The sequence below is a fragment of the Toxotes jaculatrix genome, chromosome 3, assembly GCF_017976425.1.
Source record: "Toxotes jaculatrix isolate fToxJac2 chromosome 3, fToxJac2.pri, whole genome shotgun sequence".
In the NCBI taxonomy this organism is placed as follows: Eukaryota; Metazoa; Chordata; class Actinopteri; family Toxotidae; genus Toxotes; species Toxotes jaculatrix.
The window spans coordinates 17911187-17934169 of NC_054396.1; the positions used below are offsets into that span (position 1 = coordinate 17911187).

The window sequence follows — 22983 nt, forward strand, 5'->3', positions numbered from 1 at the left end:
TACTTAGGATGCCATGTTTACTTTGAAGTTTTGAAGTAGATTTTTCACCTTTACAGATGGTGAAGCGTCGTTAGTGAATTTTTCCATGTGAAGACAAAGAATAAGTCATTTAATAAAGTTTTTTTTTTTTACCTGCTCAGAGAATATTAGAGCCGATTTAAGGATTTTTCTTAATGAGGCGGTTTGGCTCAGGGTCACAGTGATCTAATGAGCAGGGGAATGGCACATCTTTCAGGCATTTTGTGTGTGTGTGATTTTGGACACGAGAATGAGATAAGATGCGTCAACATGAGGCAGTGGGTACATTCGTCTGTTTTGGCTGATAAAACAGGAAGTGATCTCAGAATATTTCTTGAGGCAGGATGTGGTTTCTGAGATCCTGTGAGAGTGTGAAGTCGGGGACTTGTGGATATGAGAATGCTGTTCTTATTCAGGGTTATGATAGATGTGCAAACCTGTCCTCCCCCTTACATTTTTACAGCTCACAGAGTTTTATCGTTCGATTTAAAAAATAAATGAAAACTGGCACAATAGAGCCATTCAGAATGATGTATACTTTACTCTGAACATTACATTCATCGCCCATCACTCCCATGCATTAGTAAAAGCCAAGAGAACACCCTGAACAGTCTGCATATTAAATGCTGTGTGTTTCAAGTGCATACCATATACTGAATCTAAGCAGGGCTTGAGTATGAAGTTGAGTATGTAAAAAAAAAAAAGAAAAAAATTATGCACACAAAAATATGCCAATACACATACTACTATTTATGAGCGTTATTGTCCAACAATGGGAAATTGTTTTGTAATTTGTGATAACATAATGTCTGTTTGTGTGTGTGTCAGGGGAGTAAGGGTGGTGACAAAGAGTCATGTCCTATCAAATGTAATTTATTACGTAAAATAGCTGTTGTGTAATCATTTAGCATTGGAGCATTGAGACTATTAAGAATTTCTACAAATACTGATAATGGACATGTCTCTTTGTGATACATCTGGAAATGTTGCTTGTGGTGTAGTTTCTGTAGAGAGGGCTGCTTTCTGCCTGTTCATTGCAACTTCTCCATAGTTCATCCTCAGAGCCCTGAATTGTGTGTATGGAAGAGGGTGAATTCAGATATTTCCCTCAGGCCTTTGTGTGATTTTGAAGTAATTTCCAATATGTTTCTATAGTTTCTGTTACTGCAGTAGGAGGAAATTTATCTGCTGACTTTGTGATACCTGCAGTTGTTATGCAGCAGTTTCTGCATTCCTTGAAGTTATAGTAGAAGTTTGAGAGTAGAGCTATGTTTAATTAAATGGTGCATTTATCACATCTCACAAAAAATATGCAAAATAACAGTCTGCTCCAAAGTTCATTCTCAGTCCTCATCTTCTGTTTGGTGCAGATGACAAACCTGATCCTTCCCCATCTTTCATTTTCCTATCACATTTCCATTATCAGCTCCATTCATAATTTAGGGAGCTTCTTTTATCTCCTTTCCTCCCCTTCTTTTCACATTCCACTCAGCCACTCTTGTGCAGTAGGTGAAGAGTACAAGAGAGCCTCAGCAAGCAGCAAAGTCTTAATAGGACCAAGACTTATAAACATGTTACTTGTGTCAAGATCAATCCATTCACATGAGTTACACTTGACTCCAAAGCCAGTAGTGAAGTAGGAGGTTGTGGATAAAATTTGATAAGACCTTGACCTGTTCATTGGTTTTGCAAAAACACTAAAAAAAACGTGTTGGTTTTGTAGAAGGTTGAGAGTGATGAGAGATGGAGATAATAAAGAGAATAAGCAGAGAGTAAGGGAGAAACAAGGCTTTGCTTGAGATTTGTATAAATCTACACAATCACCTGAAAAATAAACCAGGCCTGATTAAATTGAAATATTTTAGATTCTCTTTTATAATTCTGACTCAGAAAGGATACTTTGACAAAGCTGAAGAAGAAATCAGCATTAACAAATATATATGATTGTTAAATCTGAGCTTGATCCAGGTTATACACATAGCCGGGCTTATTTGAACCCTAATTAGATCATATATGCCAAGTGTAGGTCCTGAACTGTAAACATCTTAATTTTTTAAACAGTGTTATCTCTGGAGAGGAAAATAATGATATGTAAGAACTTTCATTTGGAAAAGATGTTAGAACACTTTAAAGGGCGGCAGACTACATGAAATACCAGTGTGATCAGACTTGATTTATGGACCTTTCCACCGACAGTCCTGTATTCATAATTGCCTACCTGAATTTGTTCACTGGTACAAGCCTCCTGAAGTCGCGTCTCTCTGTCTCACCCCCTTGTACACTATATCGTGGTTTGGAGGGAGAAAGGTGACTGGGCTGGTATATTACAGTCATTTATCAGTCTCACACGCCTAAATGTGCAGGAAGATATCATTAAGGTAGAGCCATAATATTTCGAATTCCCATATTCTGCAAAAGTAGCAGACTCAAATGAAATGCCATAGATCATAGACTTCAGGATACATTCTGTATGTGAAAGCACCATCTTCAGTAGCAGGTAAAGCGCAGGTGGAGCTAATTTTGGATCACCAGACAGCCTGCGGTCTTCTATCACACACTAAAATGTCTACAGCAAACTAGCTACTCCCTGCAGCTGTCAGACCTGCTTACCAACATCAGATTTTCGAACTAATTCTGACAAAGTTGTGCTGTTTGAATAACCGCAATTAGAAGGTGGAGAGGAAGCTTTAAAATAAAAAATTGCAATATCAGCCAATAGAGGTGGTTGTTGCAGCAGCGTGAACTTTGCTTTTACTTTTTCCAGAGGTATTGCTACGGTGAATGAAACTCTTGGGTCTCTGCAGTGGTGGACAATTTCAGCGATGAGCATCCCAAATTAAAGATTTATTTATACCAGGGGTAGGCAAAAAGTGTCCTGTGGGCCAAATCAGGCCCTCCAGCAAAAAATATTTGTCCTGCTGACATAAGCTGAAGTTTTCAATTTCTTATTATCATAAAAGCATTTTCAGGATTTTTCACAACTCTACTGTATGTAAATCTTAATGAATATGACCCTTTTTAATCATCTAACCTTTTTTTATAATCTTTTCTGTAGTCTTGTAGTGAAACACAGAAAATACATTAGCATATGAATATGATTTTTTTTCCAAATTTATATTTATATGTTACTGACACCCTTTTAACCCTCAGATAGTGGAGATAAAACTGACATCTGCCCTTAGATACAGTCCTAAAACAGTTTTATTTATTCGTTTTCTTAAGTGAATGAAAAATGAAACATTTAAAATATACCTATTTATTTATTAATCCTGTAAATAATATAAATCTAACATCACATAAATAATGATCTTTTCAGTTGTTCAGAAGAACTTGGAAATGATGGGAGTGTTGCCACGTCACTGCAGAACACTTGCTGTTTGGAGAAGTATTAATGACTGTTTTTCGGACAAAGTCCAATTTAAACTCCCAGAAATTTGGCAGTGAAGGTGAAAGAGCCCAGCTGCACTGCTCTGAGGGCAGGGAACGAAAATTTTCCGTTAAACCACTAGAATAAGGCGAGCAACCAAGATTAGTCTACATTACCTACATCACCAGCTGCTGCAGGGCTGAAAAATCTACTCAGTGGAGAGCATCAGCACTACTGCTTGAACTGTCCGCTCAGCAGCAATGTGCATTCAATAGCAGTTATGATCACTGGCCTTGATACGGAGTGCATCCAGCTCCATAGACCAGCATTAAAGGTCACACATTGATTTGGCTCTCAGTTGATCTCTGGCATAGCTATCAACCCCTCTTCCTTTGTTGTAATGCAAGTCCTAAGCAGGTGTATAGGTTCTACTTTAAAAATCAAGTTAATTAGAATAGGTTTGTTTGCTTTACAAGCATCCACTTTACTCAAAAACCCTGTTTTGTTTAAAAATTGAAACCATCCACAGGAAGGATTACAAGAAACCCCTTTAGATGGCTATTAAGTTCCATATGGGCCAATGAAAAGGAAAAACAATTATATTGTTACATAGTGTGAAGTACATACTGTACAATCAAACAAAAAAAAAAAAAAAGGTTAAGATGAAAGTCGCAGTAGAGTCTAGGTGATAGAGCCTCTACATTAGTTTCCAGGATGGCAACACTATAATGAGACACAAACCAGTGAAGGATGCGATTTGTGCCTACGTAAAGGCAGGAATTGCACTGCCAGGAGGAGCGTTGTGTTGGTGAGTTGGTGTCATTTGCACACACACACACAGGCAGCACCTGCATCACAGAGGCGCAGTGCTGGTGGTTTTTGTGGTTGAAGACAAGTAATCTGTTAAAATGAGCAAATTTGTGCTTAGGCAGTAGAGAAGCCTGATTTCCTTTCCATCTGAACCCTTATCTTGTTTTCTTAAAGAACTGTAAGTGTGTTGTGTGTATTTGCATCAGAAAGACCTCAGACAGGGAAAGTGTCATTATGGGTATATTGAGTGTACTGAATCTTTGGTGAATGAATTTAAAATAGTTTGGCTCAGTGATCCTCGTTCACAAAGAGGAACCAGTCTCGTCTCCATTCCTCTCTGCCTGGTTGCCATGGTTATATTCATACTGAATGATATACTTAATACATTTTTTATCCCTTTTCATTCTGCAAAAAAACAGCAGGCACCAAAATACTTGCAGTTTTTTTAAATATGTGTTTTGTTGTACCATCATGTTTGAATGTAAAAGAGGTCAATGTTTATTTGAAACAGAGATGAAACAGAGATGTTCAATATGAGAACAGTTAGCAGAGGAAACAGATCTTAATGTTTTGGCTTTTGTCAAAACAGCTTAAAATGAAGGTTTTGGTAGATGGACTTAATTATTTTTCCTGTTTATCTTACTGTGAGAAATGAATACATTCTACAGCACTTTGAAAAGAACATCCAGCGGTTTAACTAACACAATCCTACAGAGTTTTCCAAGTGATTAAAAGTTGAATATTTCTACTGAGATAACAGTAATCCTACAGCTCCCACCTCTGATTAGCTGGTGAATGTGTTACTCTATCTTGGAGGATTATGAAGATAAAAATCAGTAAAGAACCACCTGATTGTAACCTGAATATTTCTTGCCACCATGGGGCATCATTTGTTAAATTTGTTAATATATCACCGATTGAAGCCGTTTCAGGGATTGTTTTAACAATTTCTTTATTATCAGTGCGATCATGAAAAACTTAAATAGTAGCTGAGTGTGTGCCCTCAAGCTGGCACTTCTGCTGGCACTTTGAAACTCCTCTACAAAGTCTGAATTTGATTTCTTTACTTTAACGACCAATCTGATATTTTTATATGATATATGATCTGATATTTTGATACATAGTTCAGAGACTGACAGGGGTCATGAATTATCATTAAGTATCAAATGCTGATGAGTTATTACTCCTTGTGGTGTTTGACCGTAGATTATATTCATGAACCACTCACGTCATACTGCTTTAACTGGCAGTTTTCTGTTGCTATTTGGGTGATTCTGAATTTCTCGTCAGATTAATTCATGGAAACTCTCAAGGCTCCTTCCTGGCAGCTGTTTTCTTTCGCTACTTAGAAACTTTCTTTGGAGACTTTAAAGCGAGTCTGTGAAACGTTATGAACTAAGAAACTAAGAAATAACACAGTTTTACTCCCACAAATGGAAAGTTGAAATGTTAAGCAATAAAATACACACTTACTGAATTCAGCAGCCTCAGGGGTTTTGCTGCCACAGTGCTTATTAGGTCTGGTAGGACCAGTGGCTTATGGTGGCTAATCTCAGCAAACTTTAGCTAGATATTCCTGGGTAATTGACATTATTCAGTCAGTTCACTGACTTTATGACTCTTCTGTGCTTCTCTGCTGTTACACTTTCACACAGAAACAATGAAATGGTTGAAATGGTTTTATCAGAAAAGTAAGTTCACTGCTTATAGTCCCCTTTCACTTGCTCTCAGTGAAGTCACCTAATATTAACATCTTTAAAGTTACTGACTCTTGGGAAATAAAGACAAATTTCAATGTGCCATTATCCTGTAATTGCACGGTGGCTGCTGTTCAGCAAATTTGCATAGTGTCACTTTAACATTTCTTTTTAATGCTACGCTGACATGCACTTAACTTGCAGGTAATTCTTTACAATATCAATCATCTTGACACAGACAGCAGGTATTAACTGTTGTATATTCTGTACCCAACAATGGAAAATCCACCATTTGTACCTGAGATCATGAACAAGAGGGATGCTCAGGCCTGTTTGAAATGCATTTATTTTACAGTCAAATATTATAACTATGTTGGGACTGCCCTACCTCTCTCTCTCTCTGTCTCTCTCTCTCTCTCTCTCTCTCTCACTCTCACTCTCTGTGTCTGTCTCCAGATAGTATAAAAATAAAATGGCCATGCACGTTTTCTAATTGCTCTAGTTTATGTAAAAGTTCATGTGGGACCTAATTTGGTGGGATCCAGTCTGAGTTAATGTGCCATTAATTTGGCAGTAACTCATAACTGTCCAGGAGTCAGGCTGCTACCTCTAGATAACCACACTCAGTCTGAAATAGAAATATAGGTTTAGAAATAGATATTATTTATCTAGTAACCAGGTTGTTCCCTCATTTATTAATTCTCTTATTTTATCATCTCTCCATCATCTCTCTGTTTATCTTAGTAGCTTAGTGTCACAATTTATGCTGGTTTATCTTATCATATTGTTTGTAGACACAGTGGTATCTGCTGTTAATTATGGTTGAGAGCTACATTATACTGTGCTTTGTACATTTAAGTTGTATACATGTGATAGTTTAGATTATAGCTAATTATATCCATTTGAGATGGTATGAATATTAATGTATTCATGTGTTTTAAATGAACATCAGATTTTTTATCATGTTAGTTTGTCTGAGATCTGACTTATCATTGACTCTTGTTGTTTTGGTGTGAGTGAGGTGAGACTTGAGACTAATCAGGGGCATAGATCCTTTACTGGACCCCTCTAAGCAACTCACAAATCCAGTTAAGAGTTTATTGATCTCCAATATTGCCAGATGCAATTCAGACGAGATTTAATACACGAAAGGGCCCTGTTTTCCTCATTAATGGACCAGTTAGTGATGAAGCACTAGTACAGCACACATGCCGTCTGTACGTTGGTTCCTCTGAATAAATCAGGTGAGGTTTATTTGCATGCCGATGGCCTCAACCTTTCACATTATGGCCCGGGTCTCCTCATTTTTCATAGCATGATAAAGATATGAAAATTCAGTTTTACAGCGCGGTGGTGTGATATGCTGAGCGAATTAACGGTACACTGTGGATGTCTTGTAACATGCAAAATAGATTTGCATACAAGAAAATCAACGAGCATGTTGATGCCGGTTTAGGAATAGTCACTTTCTTGCAGTTAGAGTCAGATAAGCGGGTCGATACCACTCTTGTGTCTGTAAGATTAATAAGAAGCTAGAGTCAGAGAAGCTGTTTCCTTTTCAGATCTGGAGAGACTTCTACATTTGACTGGGAATCATTCGGCTTTAAAAATGGACTTAAAAATTTCAGTGTGAAGAGATCGTTAATTGTAGAGTAGTTGTGAATGTGGCAGTGACATTGAGTAAAGAAGTTGTTTCAGTGCCATACATGTGCCTAAGGATGAGAAAATTCCACTGTGTCTTTCTATAACCTCCTTTATCGCTTGCAACTAAGCAATAACTATTTTGAATAAAACAGAAAAAAACAAACAAATAGATAAGTACTGTCATAGCTCTTCACCGCCTCAGTCTTTATCCCTTCTCCGTTTGCTTCAAGTTCCATCAAAACACAACAAACTGAGGTCAAAAACACAGCACAGGAAAAAAAAGCTGTTACTGAATGAGTCTTTGCTTTAAGAGTATTGTAGTTTTTCCACTCTGGGCCCACGCAAACGTGTGTATGTGTTGATGTTTGTAATTTAGTTTTGGTGAGGGCAATGTACTGCTGTAACCATGGCAACAAATCCAGTGCATGCACACGCAAGCCCACCTTTCATTTCACTACCAGCTCTGCCAGGTCCGAACTCCAAATACCAACATTTAGACATGGTTTCCAGGTGGATGCGGCTCAGTTTCCCGTTTCTCTCCTAGAATACCAGCCATGGCCTCAGCGGTAATGAAACAGCTGCTTTAACACACATCAAGCATCTCATGTCCACATGGGAATGTGATGAAAAATTATGTTGTTTTAAAGTAACAGATTAACTGTCAGATGTATAGTGATAGGCTTTTCCCTCACCCTACACAAATGCAGAGAAATATGTAAACGCAGATTCTTTTAAAAGTAATTTATCATAACATAATAATACATAGAATCACCACATTTTGTGTCCCTTCATTGACCAAAACAATAAAAATTACCAGTATGGAGTAGTATATAGAACATAAAAACTAATGTACTCTACTCTGCGCCATGTGCCACTAATCTAAGTGAATGGCCCTTAGGCACCCTGACAATCTGTGCTAGCAGAATGCTGGATGGTTTTCTGGGTTTCCTCAAACACTGCAGCAACTGCCCGGCACTCCTGGTGTCTCATCTGTTTGCTGACGTGTGTGTGAGTGCATAGAGTATAAGCTGACATTCCGGTATGCAGAAACATAGGGAGGTGGGACTGTAAGCAGAATGACTGCCAGGCAAACACCAGCTGTGATGGTTTGATATGTGAGGAATCATTTTCCCGGCACAGTGGACTGATTAGAGGAGAACAAGGGGATAGAGGATAGTAAGATCTCATAATCTGTACCACTGGATCTTATTTACACATTTCCTCCAGCAGTGATCTGGATCAGAGGAGCGGCATGTGTGTTCACACAGTCAATAACCAGTTTAGGTTTTCAGAACAGTGGATCTGCCAGACTTCATTAAGAGATTAATTAGTTTTAATTAGCACAGTTTTGATCAGCAATAACAACCAGACCTGTGTGTACTCGGTATTTAGTACATTAAAATATTAATATTGCCCTGTGCATTGCACAGTAGTAGTAGTTCATGCTGTATCAGGCCATGTATGCCAGGAACGCTTGATAAAAGGTTCATTCTGAATACATAGGCTGGAAGTGATAGTAGGACTGACTTGACTCTGTTGGCCAGTCATCTCAATACTACAATACTACTACTTACACAAAGCCAACAGTAACATCTTTCTCTTCGATTGCCTGTTTACACCTTAACGAACAGGGTAGTGATATCAGTTTTTCAGTTTCTCTAAAGAGCTTCCACATGTCAAGTGCTGTTATCTGTGATCAATACACATTCACTTGATTGGTGTAATTAATATGGACTCTGGCAAGGTTGAGGACACATTGATTTTGTTCTAAATGACCCAGCTGATTGGTGTATGTTCTGCTTGATATCAGTCTGGCACAGACAGCAGAAAGTGTGCACTCAGCTGTCCTGGCAGATTACTTGTGCTTAGCAATCAACTCGCATTCACAGATCTAGTTGGGAAAAATTGGGGATCCTCTTTCAAAACATTAATCCTGTTGAACAGTTTAGATATATTCTATGGACATAATCCTGAATTTAAAAAACAAAAACAAAACATTGGTCACTTAAAATATGAACGTGTCCAATATGTAGGAAAACAACAACAATAAAATGTATACTTTGTGCATTCTGAATCTGGTAAAGTATGTATTATGCCATACATTATACATTATCTAATTGACATCTAATTTAAGATTGCTTTATCGATTTAAGACTAATCTATAAAGTCCTCATCCAATAAAAAACAAGTTATATAGATTTTAAGTAGGAGCCTCAGGTTGAAAAACAATGCTTGTTACTCAACGAGAAAACAGTGCATTTCTAACGCTTGTTTCAAAAAAATAAATAACTTAGTGTGGAGCGTAACATGTTTTTATTGTGAGATAAATGGTTTATTGCTGATTTGACCTGAATTGTGATGGAGATTATAAATAACTACAAGCTTCTCTTGAAGATAATATGAGCCTAACCTTTTGCTCCCTGCCAGTGTGTCTGTGCCAAGGATTTAGATAATAATAACTAAATCAGTGTCAGAAAGCTATCCAAGTAGATATCCCTCCAACTATTTAGTTGGAGGGAGTTTCAAGTATTCCTGTCCATTCTAAGTCATTAGGTAAAACTAGAGGCCGCCGTGCAAAGGGATCACACCAGCCGGGCCGTTTGTCAGCATGTTGACGTTCCGACTCATGAGTACTCAGTAGTTTTTACCAGTTGTGATAGCATTGCTGATATTGTTTTCACCTTGTGAGTTGTGTGTGTGGATCATTGTGGCAAAACATGGTCCTGGAGACACCCATAGACATCCATTACAGCGAGAACTACTACAGAGGTGGTTTTGAGTACTGTGGCAGGTGTTTACATGTCTGTCTGTCTGTGGACAGATTTTTGTTGTCACCGCAATAGCATCACAAATCAAGATGCAGTCAAGAAAACTTCAAAGGTGTGTAGCTGAGATCAAAATAAAGGGCCCCGTTCGAAGATGGGTGTGGTTCGACCAATGAGTACTGAGTGCTCATGTAATAATGTATTAATGACTACTGAGTACTCATGGGTCAGAACGTCAGCATGTTGACTGGCGCCGTAGCTGGTGTGATCCCATTCCAAGATGGTCTGTAGTTCAGTTTTTGCTGGAGACTTTCAGCACTCTCTCTTCAAATCACTGTGGAACTGCTTGAAGTGCTAGAGAATATTAGTAGATATGTTAGTTATCTAGCCAGGGGCCACACTGTCTTAAGTTAAAATTATAATATAATCTTTCTAGCAGTTCTATAGCTCAGTAGTGCAGCAGAGATAAAATGTGAGTGATTAGGTCTTTTTGTGCAGCACTGGTAGCACTGAAATATAAAATAATTAACAGTTCCAATTTGGCTGAGAAAAAAAGTCCATTTTTGATATATTACCAAATGTAAGAAGCAGGGCAGTGCTACATTCATAACCTCATCCTGTGAAAAAACACCCACAAATGATCTACAGTTGGCAGATAGACTTCTTTGCTAGAAATTGCAAAGTATTACTTTAGACTTCATATCTCTGGGATGTAATACGTTTTGAGAGATCCAGCACTTGACTTTGTGAAGTCACTTTCTTAAAATGTCAAGAGTGGTTGGATCATAGGCTTTTAGGAGAAGACACATTTAGGCGTCTCTGGCAGAGCAATGAAATGATGCATTTCGCTTGTGTTTTACATGGCCAAGGGGCAGCATCTAGAAATATGTGGATTAGACCAGCAATGGCTTCCAGTGGCACAGCACGTGTGGCGTTTGCTGAGGAGGAGGATGAGTTGCCAACGGTGACTGCGAAGGTCGTAAAAGGCGCAAACCAGTTGAGAGCAGTGGGGGTGACACCTACCCACTGCTTATAGGCCTTAATTTAAAACAGGATGATCAATGGTGCAGAAGGATTCACTGAGGTCCAAAAGGATTAGAGGTAAAGAAGCACTTGCTTCTGTTATTAGAAGACCGTAATGAAGTGTGTCTCTCCTATGCTCCTTTTACGAGATCAGTGCTCTTCCTCAGGCAGCAGTGATTGATTGTGTTGCATACATTCAGCATCTGCATGTCGTGTCACAGCCACTTATATGTTGTGCTCTTAGTTGTTAATTTGTGTGTCTGAGAATGAGCCTTCACTTGTCTTTTTGTTGTTTTTTCCCAGATTGTTTTGCTTTCATTGGTACAGATGCAGCTCTGTACCAATGAAATACCAATGAAATATATATATATGTTTGCTTACAGTCTGCTATGCTGCAGTCACTTTCTTTGTGTCCTCACTGTCTGACACATAATGTTCTGTTTGATGCACTTTATTGATATTGAATGTTCAGCAGCAATTTCAAATGCAGAATTGTGGAATATTCAGTGTAGTCCACAAGTATGAGACCCCTTTCTCATGAAATGGGTCTCAGACCTTTGGACCTCACTATACATTAAACATCCAGTTCACATAAATGTGTTGATGCTGCTTGTGAACACACATAACAAGGGATTAAACACTGTTAACATTGGCTACACAGTCTGAGTGCAGGAAGCATCCCACTCTGCAGAGCAAAGCAGTGAAGCTCCACTGCTCCCTGCGAGGCTGATGACCTACTTTTCCACTTCAGGCGATAACATACTGTACTGGATCCAGCCATGTAAAATTCCTCCATCGCTCTCCACTCTGCATGTGAAACAGGCTGAGGTGGTGGTGGTGGGGGGGGGGCTTCCTGCCTGGCTAGGCAGCTGAAACACCTGTGCTACTGATGCTACTTTGTAGACGGGCACCCACTAGAACCTGCATGTAGTGATACAGTGAGCTAATCTTGGTGCTTGCTCTTTGTTTGCCTGGCAAAGTGGTGTAGTGGCTGTATGAAATAATTCAAAGGCTGCTGCTGTCTGCAGGTCAATACAAGGAAGACAGAGAAAGGCTTGATTTCAGGCAGGGTGAAAACAGAGGAGGATGTTAATAATAGCCTGCTGACAGAGGGCAATGTGCTGGAACCAAGTGAGCTGTAAAAAAAAAAAAAGCTTCACTTATAAATGAGTGTCTTGAACTGAGTCTTGCCCTCTCTCACTCACATAATTACTCATAACCTGTATCCACTTTCATAGACAAACAAAAGCGTGCACAGAGGCTGAGTCTGAAAAACTGTGTGTGTGATGTCTTAAAACTGTTACCCAAATAATAGAGGTCACAATTGGGCTTTTTCACTCATGCCACCTTCAGGCAAAATGTTACATTTGATTTAAACCCTCAGTTGTTGATTTTTTTGGTCCACTTGGGGGACAAAGCAACAAGCTGTAAAACAACACTGACATATTTTCACCTTATTAAGTTTTTCTCTTTTTTTTGTGGTGAACATTATCAAACCTTGGCACATCCTGCTGGTCTGAAGTGACATTCATTTGAAGTTGTATTTCTTGCCACCTGATAAATGTATCCAATGTTCACTTTTCTCTTTAGCCCTATTTTTGACTCCACCAACTTCCGAGGGATATATTGCTCTTTTTAGCTGCTAATTGCTCCACTGTGTTCACCAGTTAGTCACTGACCTTGTCTGCCTGACATTTTGGTGCTGACCAGGTATTGTACACAGGGTTTTTTGGGGGGAGGGTCTTTTTCACTGACAGAGATCACTGATTAGAGGGAGAACCAAGTCAGGTAGTAGTCAGGTGATCTATTGTTGATTTAAAAATATTGACTTATGATCAGGAAGGAGTTGTACATACTGCTCAACTTTGCTAGACAAAGGATTTTTAAAAATCTGGAGCAAGGGATAGTTTGGGTACAGACCACTTAGAAGGTTAACTGAGCTGAGAAGAAGAATGTTCACACACACAGACACAACACTGTGATTGAGCTGAGGGCTCATTGGTCATGAACATATTCTCTGAACATAATAACTGTGACCTATTGTATCACTTTTTTTTTTTTTTTTTCAGAAAACGTAAGCACTTACTGAAGGTCAGGTTACAATGTCTTGTTCAAATGTTACATTTCCTGTATTTTTTTTTTTTTTAACTAACAAGAGAATAAGAAATTTAAAAGGCTATTGAAATTATGATCATGTAATACACATTTGTGACCAATTTGAGTCTAATTTCTCTTCATATAAACCCAACCCCACTTACATACATGTTTCAGTGGAACAAATAATTTTTCCTGCTACAGCAGTTCTCTATTTACCACATACTGCATGTCTAGATTATTTCATTATGGTTCAGGAAAAAAACTGTAATTACAAATGTATTTACTCATAAAATAACGTCACGTCTGCCGGTGTCAGTCAACACCCCCAGGACACTGCGACATGGCTTTAAATAGCAACAGCATCATTGCTGTGTATTCTGCTCAGTGTCATCAACGCCCAGAGAAGGTTAACCTTTAAATGGCTATAAAAGCTAGTTGGATGTGAGCAGTCGTGACACCAACGGGTGGGGACAGTGGGCCAGGATGAGAGCGAAGGAGGAATCGTGTCACAGCCAGGCAAGTGAGTCATTCTCCCATGGCAGTCGCTTAGACAATAGATGGCCTATGACGCTGGCATATGCTGAGATGCGTTACATGTCTATACAGAAGCAATGTCATGGCAGTGGGCTGTGTGATACAGAGATGTGAAACACACTGTTTGCTATTGCAGGCTTCCCAAAGATGCTGTGATATTGGATTTTTGATGTTGCCTGTTTCTAAGAAATATTTTGTGTGTTTGTCATTTCAGAAATCCTTCTTTCACTTCAGCAGCAGTAGGAGTGATATTGCTATAGAGGTGTCACCATCCAGTCCACCACTTCGGTACAGATTGAAATATCTTAAGAGCTATTGAATGGCTAGACCTGAAATTTTATACAAATGTTCATAGCCTCCAGAGGATGAATCTGACTCACTCTGACTTTTCCTCTAGCACCACCATGATGGTGACAGTTTTTTTAGTGACTTTTATCCAGATGTTGAACATTCATGATTCCCACCTTGCATCACCATGACAGAGACATTTGTGGTGCTGAATGAAGTGTTTAAACAACTACTGGATGGATTTCCATCCAATCCTCCTCAGGATGAAGCGTAATAACTCTAATAATCCACTGACTTTTCAACTTGTGCCTTAATCAGGTCAGAATCACAGCTTGTCCAATACTTTGGTTTATGATTAAATACTTGCAAATCTCATGATATTCCTGTCACCCTGAGCTATAGTATGTGTACTTGCTTGCTGCAGCCAGCACGGCCATAGTCAAAATGATTCTGCTTGCAATCAAGGTTTTAGTCCCACATAGTGTGTTGAGTGTGTTTTGCCTGCAGACAGAGCAGAACACTTCTCCAGTAAGTCAAATATGCCAGGACAGGCTTCATTTTTCGGAGACAGCTGTCTGTTTTAATTGGCCTTTCTTGGGTAGCTCCCTCTAGGCTTGTGTAAGATGAATGGACAGTCTTGACTCCACTGAATGCAAAAGGAAAGCTGTCACATTCACACATCTCGAAGCTTGGAAAGAGGCATGTATCTTTGTCCACACAAACTAGTTTACCCGGGGTCCTCGTATCGCAAAGGTAATGTCTTCATGTTCAACTAAAAGGCAACCCAAAGCTATTAAATTGAAGAAAAACAAGCAAGTTCTCTCATTTGAGAAGCTGTAACCAGTGAATGTTTGGTATTTCCACTTGATAATAAATAAATTTTCTTTTATTTGAGTAATGGATCAACCAACCAGTTGTTGCTGTATAATTCAATACAAGTGGCATGGCTCCAGATACAGCAGTGCATGTAAGCATATTGTCACTGTGACTGTTAGCATGCTAACATTAGCACCTAGCACAAAGCACTGCTATGTGTAAGAACAGTCTCAGTGTTGCAAGCATAACTGTGGGCTCGTGTTTTTGTCTTGTTATTGAGGTAATTTGGCTTCACAGTGCTGCTGATCCTGCACTCTCACTTCTGCTGTGGAATTTATCTTTGTTTTTTTTTGTGTGTGTGCTGCATCCTTGTGCATGTGTATGTGCACAGGCACACTCTCATTGAGAGCAGTGTGCAGTGCTGTTCAGTACTGTTGATGATCAGAACAGGCAAAATATTTGCATTTGTGAATGATCAAAGGATCTTGGGGATACCATAAATGCACAAAATGCACCTGTGGTAAACGTGTGCTGAACAAACAAATGTAAACAAATTATGTACAGCCGACATTCAAGTACATGAGAGCTTGTCATAATTACCCCTCTGCAGAATAATTTCTCTTTTGAATGCCAGACAAAAAATTCAGTGCTAGCCTTTAGCCTTTATAATCACTCCACTCTTTCTTGTTCATAACCAGTTCTTATGTTTTCTTACAGTTGGATGAAATTGTTGTGAATTTATAGAATTAAAAGTAAAAATCACAACTTCCTCATGGACCGTCAGCTTAAAATACATTTCCTCTCTTTTCTGTGCTGTTATATTTTGACTAAGATAAATTAAAAAATAAATTTCAGGATTCAGAAGCCTAACATTAGTAACCTAACACTGTAAATTAACAGCCTATAAAACTAACACACTAATTTTGGTTTTAGTTTGGTTCTTGGGAAGTAATTATATTAAGTGGATCATTTTGTGGGGAGGTTGGTCTGCACTGAAGAGGGAGTTTGAGACTTCTCTATAAGACAGTCTGCCATCCTGTGACTCACTCATATTTGCTGTTGCATGTAGTTTAGCAAACCACTAATCTGCTAGCAGTGAAGTGACGCAGAAAGCAAGAACAAAACATGTGATTGCCCGCCGAAATTCACAGAATGCTTTGCAGCTTGCTAGCTTAATCACTGCAACACATACTTTAGATACATATAAATTTTAAGCCTTCATACCGATTTCATGAATTTATCAGGTACTTAAATTAGTCCTCATCCCACCATGTTTTCTCTTAACCAATACCTTCCATGCTTAACTTTTTCACACGTTTTCAGTTTCTCTGCATCCTACACCTCCTCCTCCTCCTCCATCCCTTGCTCATTTGTCACTCTTGTCCGTGCTGTCCACCTCTACTCCTATCTGTTCTCTTCTTTAACTGCCTTTTAATTACAGTGCTTTCTCTTCTCAGTCCTCAGTCTTATTAATTCTCAGTCTCTCTGTTATGAATTCTGATGAAATGCTTTTCCTCTTTTGTCTTTTTGGTGTTTGCTGGATAAATGTTGGTTTTGTTCTACAGCATACAGGGCAGGGTTAAAGCTGGTACTGTGTCAGCTTTTCCACAGGGAATCTGTGCCCTGTGCTACTCCGTTTTTGCCTTCTCCCTGTTGTGCGGAGTTTTCTCAGCAAGATTAGAATGTGACTTATCTTGGCCTCGAGCTCATAATTACAGAAGGGACCGCAGAAAGTCAGGTATCACTGATGCATTTTTTCCTTCTAAACCCACTTTGGAGGAATCGCTCCCTGCTCATTGAATCCTTTCACTGCTTGTCCCCTCTGATAGAATCACTGTACAGAGGCTCAACCCCCCCATTGTAGATCTGACTGTGCTTCCCATGAATCTAAAGTGTGTTGAAGTCACTAGTGCAGTGACAGACACATGATCCTGTACCAGCTTCCCACTCATAAACACTGACAATTATATTGAAGGAGGCAACCAACAAAGTCAGAAGCATCCCTGCAGGGGGTTGTGTGATTCAACATTTTGTATTTTTATGCCTCAGTGACTTTTTACAGAGTATGGATTTGAAAGTTACATTAAAATAAATAACTAAATAACCATCTTAAATTGTTTTGAGTCTACCAGCAGTCCAAACCAAATATTTGATTTAGAAGCAACAAGCAGCAAATCCTCTTATTCGAGAAGCTGAAAACGGCAACTATTTGACATATTGTCTAATAAAAAACCTTCAGTTTTCAATTATCTGAATTGTGGTTGTGAATTTTCTGTCAAATTCGTTATCAAGAGATCAACTAGTTCTTTTGGTGCTAGAATTTAGAAATCACCAACCGATTCACTGCCCTTGACTATAGGCCAGGTGTAGATGAGGGCGGGGCCTCGTAGACAGCTGATTGACTTTATCTGCTGTGAGATTATGTGTGTATGCTTGTGTGTTTGCTGAGATCGCGATATCTCATCAATCCATGAATGGATACTTTGTGTCATCAGTATTGGATGACTGAGACTGCGGCCAAGTTGTCATCAATGTGAGTGGGACTGTTAGAGTATTGGATGTGTTGAGAGAAACGTTTCTGTTTTCTGTAGCCTGGCCACTTGTGATCCTCATGCTACAAATCATGTTGTTATCTTTGTTGTGTGTTCTGGCACTCTCTGAAAACCAACTGGGGAACAGCTATGAATAGTTGGGGTTGAAGAAGCAGAAAGAGGGGGTGGCATCGTCTTCTCATTCCCAGAAAGTGATTCTGGTTCTCTTGTAACGGCACTAAAAAGGAAGAGCTTGTCTGCTCTGCCAACAGAGCACACAGAGGGGTCTTTGTAATTCTGATCAGTCCTCATTACTGCTCCAGCTCAGTAGAAGCACAGGGCTTCGTGTATGATGGATGCATCTGCTCTGTTAGAACATCCTGCAGGTTAATCTGTAATAGCAGAACAAAATGTTTTTAGCAGTATTGTTTGATGTTCTCTGCTGAGTAGAACACTGATATACTACTACTAGTATAGTAAATATCTGAGCTCTGCGTGAGACAGTTGTTGAAATCAATTATGCATCTAGTCATTTTATTGGAACACAACACTGTGTTAATATCCTTCTCAGTGGCAATTGATTAATCCTGTGCAGCAGCTCTCTGTCCCCCTGATGATTAAACATTGTTTTGACTGTGAGCGATGTCTGTGCTTGAATTAACAATGAGACAGTAGTTTGGTGGCATCCCATCTGGATAAATTCACATTCCGCCCGTTTGTTATTATGAATAATTTGATTTGTAACACTGTTTACCAACTTTAAGATTACTGCTCCTTCGCCACCCATGTGTTCAGAAGGCCACAAATAGGTATATCATTTTCTTATGATCACTCAGCTAGTTATTTATAGTAGTGAGTAGTCTGTAGTGTCTCTGTGCAGTAGGTTTATGGCTCAGCCCCTGTCACACAGCCACAAAGCAGTTTGTGCATTTATTCACATACATTGTTTCGGTTATAAGTCCGCCAATAAATTCTGTAGTACAAAATATTTGGTATTTATAATTCTGTACGGGCTTTCCTATAGCATATACACTTTATTAAACATTTGGTCATTAAAATTCAATTCTTTCAAATGTGTTGATCTGCATTTTTCTATATTTTGCTTTTATTTGGTTGTTTATACATAATATTAGGTAGGGCCTCCCTTTGCTCTCAAAACAGCATCAGTTCTTCGTGGCATTCCACAAGATGTCAGAAACCTTCCTTTGAGATTCGGGCCATGTTGACATCGTTTCTGCAGATTTGTCAGCTGCACATTCATGCTGCCGCTCTCCTGTTCTACCACATTCCAAATATGTTCGATTAGATTCAGATCTGGTGACTGTGACGACTTTTGCTTTGTGACATGGTGCATTGTCATGCAGGAAATAACCATTAGAAGACTGCAAATTGTGGCCATAAGGGGATGCACATGGTCAGCAGCAATACTCAGATGGGCTGTGGCGTTCAAACCATGATTGATTGGTATTGAAGGGCTCAAAGTGCGCCAAGAAAACATTCCTCACACCATTACACCACCGCCACCAGTCTGGACTGTTGGGTTGAGTCCATGGACGGCTCCATTGATTCGTGCTGCTGACTTGAAATTCTGACCCTACCATCTGTGTGCCTCAGCAGAAATCCAGATTCATCAGACCAGGCTACGTTTTGTTTTTCCAATCCTCAACTATTCAGTTTTTGTGAGCCTGTACTCACCTCAGCCTCAGATTTCTGTTCTTGGCTGACAGGAGTGAAACTGACATGGTCCTCTGCTGAAAAAGCTTGTCCACCTCAATATGTTAAACATACCAAGATGCTTTGTGGTGGTTATCTGAGTTCCTGTAGCCTTTGTCCGTAGAAACCAGCCATTCTCCTCTGACCTCTCTAATCAACAGGGTGTTTCCGTCCACAGAAGTGCCGCTCATTGAATGCTTTTCACACCATTCTGAGTGAATTTTGTGTGTGAAAATCCCAGGAGATCATCAGTATCAGAGAATACTCAAACCAGCCTGCCTAGCACCAACAATGCCAGACAGGCCAGTCAAAGTCACTTAGATGACATTTTTTCCAAATTCTGATGTTTGATGTGAACATTAACTGAAGCTCCTGACCTGTATCTGCATGATTTTATGCATTGCACTGCTGCCACGTGATTGGCCGTTTGGATAATTGCATGAAAAAGCAACTGTACATGTGTTCCTAATAAAGTGCTCCGTGAGTATTGTTTTATTTAAAACAGTCGTTAGACATTTTGAGAAATATGCTCATGTATGACACAGTGATAATTCATTTGCATTTGTTTTGATGATCAGTTCCTCCCTCAAGATGAACTAAAAACATGGATTCTTATACAGCACTGTTTAGTCTGCTGTGATAATATATCCTGATACTGTGAAATCCAAAAGTCAATTCAAAAGTTTTCCCCTGAAGCAGCACAACAACACTGCCCGTTTCTCCTGAAACACCTTGAGCATGAAGAATGAGGATGCTCTCTTCTTCTTCACTGCTGTTCACAAGTGTTCACCTCCCTTCGGGCTTGAAATATTAATGGATAGAGTTTTATTCTGGAGTGAGGAAGGTGACCTTCATGCATGTGTGAGTCCACAGAGAGACTGATATTCCACTTTCCATCTCCTACCTTTTATCTTTAAACAGGACATTTTTATACAAGCCTCTATAAATCTGATGTTGTATTTATATTCTTTGTTCATGTTTATCTCGCTGAAGGCAAACCTTGATGTTCCAGATAAAAGGGGATGTATGGTGGTAAGAAGAGACTTAACAAGCCCTGTCATAAAACATTGTGTTCTTAGAGATAGGAATGGCCAATGAATAGAAGCAGCAGCCTAGTTACATAATTTCATCTTGATCAGCCTGCAGTAGGATTAAAAAGTTTCTACTTCCAGATTCATTCGGGTATAAGTTAGAAACAAAAAAAGAAAAGCTGAGAATGAACCTGAAGTTTTTAGCAATGCGATAAAGAATTTTAATACTGTGAATTAAAATTGTGTACTGTGTAATGTTGAATGAAATTGTTTTTACTGTATATTTAGAGTTGTCCTATATTTTTTTGTCATCGAGACACAAAATACCTGGAGATCCATCCAGCTACCTCTCTGCCTTTGTGCCTGTCTAGTGTGAGCGACAGCTCTTATGACAGCAAACGTAGCCCCACACATTGCTCTAACACCCCTCCCTTTGCCCTGGGTTCCTCCCTCTCTCTCTCAGTGAAGTGCTGTATGTGTGTGAATATGATGAATGTTGACAGCAGGAGGGGGGAGCGCTGCTGGTCCCACTTGCTCCGTCAGCCCCTGGCAAGTCTAATGTTTTTTGGCAGGGCTGGGTCAGGTGGCGTGATGGGACAGTGCATGGTGGCATGGTCCTGACAGCTCGATGGCTGTGCCAAAGACTTGAGCCTTTTCACTTCAACAAGATAACAATGGTGCTGAAGCAGAGCTCGCCGTATTCATAATTCAGAACAGTAGGTTTATTTGCGGAGAAACAGAAAATGGTTTTGTGCTGTCATGTGAATTGGTTGTATGACTTTGCTACTGGATCGCACATGATTTTTTTTCTCGGCTGTCTCAGTACTAATGCTCTTAATTTTTAATCCTTAATGGATCTTTAATTCTTTATTTTTAATCTGCAGAACTAGGACTCTTCTTGCCCTTGAGGTCTTAAGTGTGTCTTGAGTTTACAATTAAACCAGAGTGGTGGTTTCAGCTCAGATATTGCAGATATTTTCCATTATTTCCCACCATTTTTCAGACGGTACCATACATTTCTAGATTTTTCTAAATTCGTTGTTCATGTTCAAGTTTCTGTTGATTGCATTGTCATGTCGAGACACAATAAATTAGAGTTTGCTTGTACACGAAGTTTTGTTTACACTGTGGCATCAGAAGGGGACATGTAGTAGAGGGGTACTACATTCCCATATGAAACCAGCTGCTGCATTCCAAAATGGCCACCAGTGCACACACTACATCTCCCAGATTGCCTCACCACCCAGACAGGTGTAGGTGCTTAAGCCTCCTAATTGCAGAGAGAACAAAGGGAGCAGAGGGACAGAGAGCATGGGCTGGAAGGAATTTAGGACTAAACAGAGACAACATACACTCAGGAAAGTACTCTTTAGAATGAATCACTATGAACGACTGTTTGGGACCTCTGTTATATTTTTCCAGATATAATTTGCACTGCCTCACCCTAGCCTGCCCTGGAGACTTCTCATGACATTACAATGCACATTGTGTGTACCCCTGATGTCAAACAAACGTGTGAGGTGAATGCATTTCCTTCCGCATAAAACATTTGCAAAGTCGATTCTTAAACTGATTGAAATACTGCATTTTTTCACGTTCATGTTTGCTACCTTTTAAAGTCTTCCTTGACTTTTTCTCTTAGCATTAATGTCACCGCCTGTCGGTCAGCAGAATAGCATAAAAAAAACTGGCAAGAATGTGTGTCATGCATCGTTGTTCGCATGCACTATACAAACAATACAGGGAGCAACAAAAACATTGTTTCATTGTGCTACAAGTGGTGAAAACTCCACAGGGAGCCTTTAAATTGCAGAGACTAGATTAGATACCAATCACAAGGAACATTTTATTGTTGTGTTTTTCTCACCTTATTGTAATGCAGTGTCACAGTTGTGTGCAATTGCTTGGTGATTTGCAGAGGAATCTGAAGTGAATGGAAACCTATGGCTGTCCAGAGAGTGAAAAATCAATCAATTAATCTATGATATGCTTTGAAAAATGCACGTAATTTATATTTCATAGATTAAAACACTCAGACTCATTTTAATGATCTTTTTTCATCAAGCACTTATCATGAGTTCAGAAGAAGTTTGCTACTATGAAGCATTAAATAATCGATAGCTATGAAATCATCCCTCTTCCTGGCACCCTTCTTCTACCAGAGTGAAAAAGAAATGTTGCAATGAATAGAGGAATCCTTCGTGCATATCTGTACATCATGTCCTCTGTAATTGAAACATAAATGAACCAGACAACCCGGAGTACAAAATGGGATGTTCATGTCAGGTCACCACTGGGTCACTTGTGTTTTCAGAGCAGAAACAGCCGCTGCTAATTTTCAGCTTTATTCCACTCACAAAGACAGACACAAAGACAACAGCAACATGCACCACAAGTTCCTTTGTAATTTGTGATCTTTTAATGTTCCAACAGGTGCTGGGGAGTCTGGGAAGAGCACCATTGTAAAGCAGATGAAGTAAGTTACAAAAGCAATCTTTATCTTTAATATATATTTTTTTCTATTCTGTTTTACTGATCTTGTTTTCTCTGTTTGGCCCAGACATCCAGTAGTTTTAGCTCAATAGTTTACAACATTAACCATGTCATTGTTAGATAAGGTTCATTTGATGTCCTTATATATGGTTTCTT

The 22983-nt window shown here is 39.3% G+C and overlaps 1 protein-coding gene across 1 annotated transcript in view; it reads left to right on the top strand.

Annotated features, from left to right (window-relative positions):
- The window catches only part of gnai2b (guanine nucleotide binding protein (G protein), alpha inhibiting activity polypeptide 2b), a 41606-nt gene that overhangs the window by 5386 nt on the left and 13237 nt on the right, over window positions 1-22983 (top strand). Inside the window, exon 2 of the mRNA XM_041034033.1 lies at window positions 22768-22810. Within this exon, the coding sequence (XP_040889967.1) occupies window positions 22768-22810 (43 nt within the window). The remainder of the gene's footprint in view (window positions 1-22767; window positions 22811-22983) is intronic.